Raw genomic sequence first — 8,337 nt, forward strand, 5'->3', positions numbered from 1 at the left:
CTTATGGAGGCGCGGAAAAAGCCCGACCGCAGTCTGTCACCTTGTTGAAGTTTACTTACGCGCCGTGCGCACTGACGCCCCCAAGTATCCGCACAAGCGTGCGAGGGCCACGGGACGCTTGTGAAGACACTCGTGGCACCGAGGGCAGTTTCTAGGGCCCCGTTTCTTTAGTTTGCCCGAGTGACCTCTCAACGACTATGTTCCTCACGCTATAATGGAGAGGAGTACGTCTCGGTGTGTCACCAGCATGTGGCACACCAGAACCTACTGGACGCTACCTTTGTACAGCTGCTATGAAGTGGAAGAGGGAGGCCATACCCTTCCAGTTTCGTGCACTTGTCCTGAACGGGACAAAACAACTCTATCGGAAAGTGGGGCCTCCGCATGCCGGTGGACCCTTGTCCGCGCGTGCTGCAGCCGCTGTATAGGCGAGCACCTCCACTTGCCGCGTGTCTCCGTCACTGGGCCCGAAGCGGAACAACTCCAGTATTTCATGGAAAATGGTGCGTTACGAACCGCAGCTTTCTTCGAGCCGTGACAGCCGGAGCAGCACCCCGCCGGGCACTGTCGCAGCTAGTCTGGGAGCCGGCGCCGGAGGTGCACAAGTTCCGCCAGGTTGCCAAGGGCACCCTGCTGAGATTTTTATGTGGTCTTTCGGAAGAACTGCGAGGCCTGGACCCGTGCAGCTGCCCGCTGTCACGCGACTCCAGGAAGGATCCTGGACATAGTCTAGCCTACAACGGTGCAGTTTTCATGGAAAATCCGCGCGCAAAACACGCAGTGCCACAACTGGCTTTCCCGAGAAATCGTCAACAAGATTGGCTCCGCCGCACCTTCGCGCGCACTCACTCTAGCCTCTGGAGACAGGTCGGCTGTCTATGCTCCCGCACGACGTCTGTTTCATGAACTCGTGCCAGCACGTCAACATGCCTGAGACTCTGCTCACAAGCTTGCACAGCACGCAGTCCTGGCGTTGCTCTCGGGCCAACACACTCGTCGCTTGTCGTCGCCGTAGGGGCAGGTACCACGCTTGGTAATAGCCCAGAACTCGAGAAGGAGCAGTTTGTAAGGCATTGAGAGAAACTGAAATATGGCAACTTTCACCGCAGCTCCCCAGCCGCTTTTTGCGGACAGGCGTTGCGCCGTCCCTGGCGTAGATTTTCCGGGGCCAGTCCCCATGGCCTTTGCCTGACTAGCAGAGAGAAAAAATTGCTGTACTCCATAAGACAATTCGGTGGGCTTTCGTAGAACAGGGCGGGTAACTCTTCAGGGTAATCGACCTTCGTTTTGAAGTGGTGGTTGTCTTTAAAAAAATCAACAAGGTAATCACGACCTGGTTAGTACAAGGGTCAGAGTAAAAAGGGAAAGGGGCAAGAGCAACTCTCACGAAACGAGGAAGGCATCCTAGGTGGGTTCCACGAGGCTTCATTGGCGGTCGACAGACAGGCTCGAGAGAACGCCTCCGTGCCAGGGTGCGAGAAACACTATGGCAAAGCGCAAAACAGTTCTGCTCGTGGTGCCGGCGAAGCCAAAATGGACAGTGGCATGCATAAGACGCCTCCCAGAGTAGATACGACAGTGTGCGCGAGAAAGAAATACCTTCGGCGCAATTACGGCGGGAGCATAGCATGGGACCATCATCTACTTGTTTTATATTGTATTTTTACCAGGCAGAAGGAATGGTACAAAATACTAACGCAGTCCGGTGTGAAAGGAAGGTTTCAGATCTACAAAGTACGGCTGTGGTGGTGCGCAGGTAGATGATCGCCTCTGCGCAACCAGTTTCGCCTAGCTGACAGAAACGATAGCCGAATGAAGCCCAGGCTAGCGAAACAAATAGTGCTTATTCGGAAGGAGACAAGCGTCTCGGCTCTTCATTCATGTAGAAGCGTCGAGACCGGTTACCAAAGCACCTACGTAGAGGAAAAAACTGTTTATAGTCAATGAAGGAAACACTTCAAGTGTCGCCGAGCAGAGAATAAAAAAAGGGAGACATGTACATGGACGGACAACCGCTGAAACAGCGAGGCAACTAGGGCTACTACCCAAGGCGTTGGCTCTGCTGATTTGTATAGTTGTCACACCGAAAAACCCTTTCAAAGTGAAGATGGACCCAGAGAAAGGCCGCAACATTGTCCCTTCAAATGTCAGACAGCTATAGCGTTACGACCGCTGCACACCGGCAGAACGACGACCCCCCATGACAATATTTGCTCCGTAGGCTCGAGTGGAGAGAAACGGATGGAGCCAGATATGCTGCTTCTCCCAGTGCCAGGGTTTGCAGGCTAGGCAACGCGAAGGCCTCTAGACGCGAATGCGAGAAGCCAGAACTCACCCGTACGGCCCTTCGATTCAGTGTCGAAGCACACATGGACAAGACAGACAAGTGACGGCTGGTTTCCGGGTTGTACGTCCCAACTCTGTCTCCCAATGCTATGAGAACCCTATCCGGTGTGTATCTTCGATGTTAGCCATGGGCTGTAGAGCTATTCTGAATCGACCGGTCTGGGCACATCAGCTGATGGCAGCATGAGGACTCGGGACCTTACATGCCACCCCTGCCTCGTACGTATCCGCATTTATTGTTGTCCACATGTTTGGACCAATGCAAGGGACTAAGTCACACCTACCCACTTCTGCCCGGTTATCTGATTTAGTAGCATGTTCTTAAACAGAGATGACTTCTTGCTTGCCTTCACAGTGCCCTGACTGCTCGCCTTACTCCACCTATTCGGTACACCTTAGACGGAGAGTTACGCCCGGTGGGCCCTTGACCCCACCCTGCTCACGGTTTCCAAGACGCCGGTAGGATTTACCTCCCCGGAGGTGGTTGCTCAGTTGCTCCCCAAGCTTTTGCCCGTCAGGGATTTCCCCCTTGATAACCCCTACTGGTACTCAAGCGTTGGAGTGTACTTCCGTTACAGGGGACGGTGTTCGAACATCGTTACCGTGTAGCGCTGTAGGAGTCTCCTAGTTGAGCTACAGGCTGGGTGGAAACATACAGATTCGTGGCAATTGAGCGTAGGACTGGGCTGATCTGCGTACAACACACCACTATATAAGAAAGCGGACTGGAAACCGGAAGCTTTGCGTCTCCCTTCTTCGTCCCCGGGGAGGTCGTATCGGCAAGAGCGGACGGCAGCTTCTGCCGGTCTTCCTGAGCAACTCCACCCCCGCACAGCTGTCCTCTCGCGCTGCACGCGGCCCCGTCAGATGCGCCGCATGCCGCCTGTGTCCGCCTACCCAAGCATTGTGACAGTTAGCTTTTCAAGAAAAAGTAGCACATCTGCTTTTTTTACCGTCCGCGCCGCGTATTCGCCCTGTCTGATATCTTAGAGGTAAGTGCAAAAAAGCTCGCAGCTCTTCACGCGGAGCAGGTACGCCTCGAGTGCTCCGTGTTGTTCGCGCAGTCGTGTCGGGCCCCAGCGCACCATTCACTTTTTTTGCCGGTTGTTTCGTGTTCAGTCCTGTGTCTGCAGTTCCACCATGGAGCCCATTAAAGTCACCGTGCAGTTTTGCGGAGGCTGAGGCTATCGCCCGTACTTCGACAGGGCGGAGGCCCTGATGAGATCGTGGCTTACAGCGGAGGAGCTGAGCCGGGTAACCATCGAAGGTGCGTACAGGGAGGGGCTTTAATGGTGTGTCGCGGCAACTAAGTCTTTCCGCACACTTCTTGATGAGCCTACGTCTCGGCTTGCGGGGCTGGTTGTTCGTGCGTTCTTTGCAGGCCATGAGGACCCGGGCACCACGGGTAACTTTGAGATAAGAATCGATGGCCAGCTGGTTCACTCCAAAAAGACGAAAAGACATGGATTTTTGCACAACAACACAGCTCAACAAGAGGTCGTGCGATCTAAACTAAAGGAGGCGTTGGGGAATTAAAGACCACGATGCAGGACCGGCGTGGTCACTCTTGAGGATATCGCAGTTCGGACCTCAGTAGACGATCACTTGGGATCAGCCTGGCCTCTGTTATTGTCCGCGAGTGATCTCTTTCTCTAAAGTCCAGAAGACCGGGAAAGTGGGAGGTGCGGAGTACCGGAGTGCCTTTTAGTGTTTCGTAGTTCGTTTTGGACCAAAGATTGCTGTTTGTGTAAGCGTATTCCCGCGCCGGCAGGTACACAAACGAAACTACGCGTATAACCTTTTGGCGATACAGGTTGGTGGATTCGCCTCCGGAGGAGGACGGCCAACGGCCGCAGGGTCTTCGCGACTTGCTAGTGACTCAAAAGTAGGCAATGGCGCTGGTAGCCTCTGCACTCTTGCCAGGACATCCGCTTAAACCAACACTTCAGTCAAATATCACGAACAATGTTTCCGGAACCCACTGGAGCCAAAAAGAAAATGAATTTTGCCGCATATCAGTGACACGGACGCGATAGCCAATACTCATCATCAAGAATTGGTGTCGTTTGTAGGTACAAAATAGTTAAGAGCGCCGCACACCTTTAGGCAGGATTCTTATGACCTGCAATCTTACAGTGTGAAAGGTCCACAATCTTTTCCCACGTGCACTCATCTTCATGACGGCCGAAATGGCCGTAAGCAGCAAGGGCCTTGAATCGCGGTTCTTTGAGACGGAGCTCCCGTTGAATAACACCTGGCCTGAAGTCGAAGTTTTCCACGACAATTTTTAGTAGCATTGCATCAGTATAGTTTTCGGCTGCTGTGTTGTACGAGTTGACGAAGAGAGACAGCGGATGGGAAACTCCGATGGAGTACGATACTTGGACAAGACACCTCTTGCAAAAACCGTTTGCAACTAGGGACTTGGCAGCCTGCCTCGCCGCGTAAGCGGCAGACCGATCCACCTTGGTACTGTCTTTTCCGCTGAAGGCGCCTCCACCATGAGCACCCCAACCTGAAGACAATGCCACACAACGACTACAAAATTGGCGAAAGCCCTTGCGGTGCCAATCCCACAAACTCAGTACAGGTGCCGGGAGTCAGAAGCACAAACAACCTTCTGGGGCATGTTGCCTACAGACTTACCACCGTAAGTGTCGATGATGATCTTTCTGCCTGTCAGACCCGCATCGCCGTGAGGTCCACCTATAACAAACTTGCCACTCGGGTTCAAGTGGTACACCGTGTCTTGGTCGAGATAATGCGGTGGTACCACGGACTTGATGACATGTTCCATGAGATCCGCGCGCAGTTGCTCGTTGGAAGCTTCAGGAGCATGCTGAGTGCTGATCACTATTGTGTGGACACGCCTCGGGACTGGGACGCCATTGCAGTCTTCGTACTCGACCGTCACCTGAAAGAACCGTTGACCGTCGCAACAGAACCCCGAAGCATGTAGGACAAACGTGACTTGGGTACACTTCGCTAAATCGCCACTCCCGCTTTTTCTGGACTGTCGTCCTCACCTGTGTCTTTCCGTCCGGTCGGATGTAGGGGAGAATTCCCTCCTTGCGGACTTCTGTCAGGCGTTTGCCCAGTCTAGTGGCGAGCGAATGCGACAGAGGCATGAACTCTTCCGTTTCGTCACAGGCATAACCGAACATGTGGCCTTGGTCGCCGGCCCCCAGGTCTTCTTCGGAGCGATTCACGTGGACACACTGGGCGATGTCAGGGCTTTGCTCTTCGATTGCTACTACAACATTCATTGTCTTGTAGTCTAACCCCTTGGCTTCGTCGTCATATCCGATTTCCTGTATACGGAAACGCACTCGAAAAGCCGAAAAGTAAGCGATGGAGTTGAGTAACACTGCGCAGTGGTATGGCCTGCCAGCCGGAAAAAAACTGCTGCGTTTCCGACACTGCGGACATACCTTGACGGTATCCCTGACAATCTGCTCGTAGTTAACGGTAGCCTTGGTGGTGATTTCGCCGAAAATCATGACCATTCCAGTTTTCGCGCAAGTTTCACAAGCAACTTTGCTGTCGGGGTCCTGTGCTAGGCAGGCGTCCAGAATGGCGTCTGACACCTGGTCGCAGAGCTTGTCAGGATGGCCCTCATTGACAGATTCGGACGTGAAGAGGAAGTGTCCGGGTCTAGGGGGTTTCACTGCTTCCATTTTGAAAAGGTTAAAGGGTTGGTTTTTGTTCACAAAAATTCGTGTACAGCACTCTAGAAAACTCTTGCGATGTGGACGGCCATCGACACACGTCACCAGACAGTCAGCGTAACCCCCCCACGCTCTACAGCGCGAACAGTCCCGTCCAAGAAAAAAAGCGACAACCTGAAAAATACAAAAACACCCAAAACCAAGGCAAAACTGATCCAGCGAATTGGTAAGACTGAGCCTTCTGCGTAGTTCCCGACAGAAAACAACGGCACAAAGTGAGGTAAGGTATCCTTAGTCCCACGCCGTGCTCTCCTGCTATCGTACAGCAGTGTTGCGCTGTTGCCCAGGAGTGATCCCCGTAGAACACCGCTAAGTTCTCAGTACCCCATGTCGTGGCATCCTTCTTCGTTGGATCAGTTCTGTGAGGTTTTACCTGGAGCTGAAAGATCCTGTGAGGGCGGTAGATGAGAACGTGGGATGTTGCTTCCCGGAGAGCGGTTGTCATACGCTCTAAAAGCCGCATCCAGCAGCAGACGTACTTCCTCGAACATAAGCCGGTGGGCTGGTGCGATATCGCGCAAGGAAGTCGAGCCGTGTTTGGGAATCGAGATGATTGAACTACGAGGCAAGAAGAAAGAAAGAATGCTGCCGGCTCTGAATGCGCGAAGGTACTGTGACCATGTTATGGTGTTTAACGGTCACGGACTCCTTTTATGCGACGCTCTATGTCTGCGAGCGTTGTCGGTCTGTTTTGGGATTACGTCGTTGGCACGACAACGAGCTTCCGTCACCGTTATAGAGGGATGCTGTACCGTAGTTCTGTAGCGGAGGGCTTCTTCCTTCATTCAGGGTGTCGTAGGACGATTGTCTGCCTATGAATCCCGCTCGTTGGACAGACGGCGAAAGGACGCTCTTTTCTATCGTAAATTACTAGCCAGGATGCTTTTTTCTACTTTTTGAATTCAGGTCTCTTTTTCGGCTCTGTGTAGCGTGTTTTTCTCCATCCATCTTTCTTTCTTGCGCACCTGCCCATCTTCCTCTTCGCATGTCCGACATGGAGCCAGGTCCTCGTAGCGTTCGTTTTCGGCGTGTTGCTTGTTTGTAGTGTCCCTAGTCTTTTCGTGTTCCGTTTGCTTTTTCCAGGCTGGAACGAGTAAACCCGTTCTGCGTTTTTGCGACAGTGTCTCACCGTCCACTTTTCCGTGGTATGACGCTAAGCGGCGGCTTTTTCCTCAGTGTCTTAGCAGCCCACCGCTGTCTCCGTTTCTCCCGTAGGTAGGTAACAGAGTTTACTGCTGACGAAAAAACTGTTTTTTTCGCATCACGTTTTGCCGCTCATTTTCTCTTGAAGACCTACGACCCCATCTCTCCTCGTCACTACTTCGCCGACCCAGGACGAAGACAGCATTCTTTCTTTTTGTCGGGACCCTACCATTTATCGTTCTCTTCATCCATCTCGGTGTGTTTGTCTGTGACTCTCGCGGAGGTGGCGACACATCGCTCTACGTCTGTTCATGTGTCGCTCTTTTTTCCATTTGTAATTGATTTTTTTGCTACCTCTAATCAACATGGAGCGCCAGGACCCTCGTCGGTGCTCTGACAACCCATCCACATCATCTGATTCTCACACACCTGATCAAGAGACTGGTGGTCAAGAGGAGAATTCAGGATCTACTCCTCGTTCCTCACACGATGACTCAGCGTGTCAGGGTCCGTCAGCGGCGGGAAGAGGAGGGCAGAACTCTCTCCAAGAATCGCCTTCCCCCACTGCGGTGTCGTCAGGTCACGTCGGGAGTAGCGAAGGCGTTGGAAGTCTTCCTGTCTCTTCTTCCTCCTCCTCATCGTCATCCGAGAATCTCGACATCATCCATGGACAGCCACAACAGAACCAAGAGGGTGATAGGAGACATCAGGCATCCTCTTGTACAGAGCATGACCATCCTCACACTTTCCAGGGAGACAAGAATAGCAACAAGGAAAGAAAGAGTGATTCTTCGGAAAGGGAGAACGACAGTATGGATGTTTTTACAGGAGATCAAAGCCTAGTCCAGGATGAGGGAGAGAACGCCAGTCAGTCCCCCCCTTCAACAGACACACTCATTCCTCTAACTGTTAAGGTGGTGAATGGAGAAGGTTTAAGTGTGAGTGTCGATCCGAATATAACCGTAGATGAATGGAGACAGCAGCTTGAACCTCTTGTTGGAATTCCCCCTCATCAACAACGTCTAGTCGCTTCGGGACGTGTCCTCCAGGTATGGATACTCGAGGACGATGCCCGTCGAAGGCATGCATGCATACATCTCATCTTCTTTCTCCTTTTCTT

General features: G+C 52.6%; 2 protein-coding genes across 2 annotated transcripts; one reads left to right on the forward strand and one right to left on the reverse strand.

The window, feature by feature from the left end:
- The first annotated feature begins 3,447 nt into the window (after positions 1-3,447).
- Positions 3,448-4,096, forward strand: CSUI_005117 (rdx family protein). Its single transcript, XM_068065296.1, has 2 exons — positions 3,448-3,613; positions 3,728-4,096. Exons 1-2 carry the CDS (start codon positions 3,565-3,567, stop codon positions 3,880-3,882), a joined length of 204 nt encoding a protein of 67 aa, XP_067922728.1. The 5' UTR covers positions 3,448-3,564; the 3' UTR covers positions 3,883-4,096.
- A 251-nt stretch (positions 4,097-4,347) lies between these two features.
- CSUI_005118 (s-adenosylmethionine synthase 2) lies at positions 4,348-6,750 on the reverse strand. The gene is made up of 4 exons (XM_068065297.1): positions 5,778-6,750; positions 5,373-5,657; positions 4,993-5,260; positions 4,348-4,861 (listed from the first exon to the last, which is right to left on the reverse strand). Exons 1-4 carry the CDS (start codon positions 6,021-6,023, stop codon positions 4,449-4,451), a joined length of 1,212 nt encoding a protein of 403 aa, XP_067922729.1. The 5' UTR covers positions 6,024-6,750; the 3' UTR covers positions 4,348-4,448.
- Positions 6,751-8,337: the final 1,587 nt, after the last annotated feature.

This window comes from Cystoisospora suis, assembly GCF_002600585.1.
Source record: "Cystoisospora suis strain Wien I chromosome Unknown contig_2467, whole genome shotgun sequence".
NCBI classification, from domain to species: domain Eukaryota; phylum Apicomplexa; class Conoidasida; order Eucoccidiorida; family Sarcocystidae; genus Cystoisospora; species Cystoisospora suis.

Excerpts from the sequence above, each read along its gene's own strand:
- CSUI_005117 (XM_068065296.1), top strand. The coding sequence starts at position 3,565 with ATGAGATCGTGGCTTACAGCGGAGGAGCTGAGCCGGGTAACCATCGAA. Across the intron at positions 3,614-3,727 it reads GAGCCGGGTAACCATCGAAG|GCCATGAGGACCCGGGCACC; the intron begins GTGCGTACAGGG and ends CGTTCTTTGCAG.
- CSUI_005118 (XM_068065297.1), bottom strand. The coding sequence starts at position 6,023 with ATGGAAGCAGTGAAACCCCCTAGACCCGGACACTTCCTCTTCACGTCC. Across the intron at positions 5,261-5,372 it reads GACCGGACGGAAAGACACAG|GTGACGGTCGAGTACGAAGA; the intron begins GTGAGGACGACA and ends CGGTTCTTTCAG. Across the intron at positions 4,862-4,992 it reads CATCATCGACACTTACGGTG|GTTGGGGTGCTCATGGTGGA; the intron begins GTAAGTCTGTAG and ends CATTGTCTTCAG.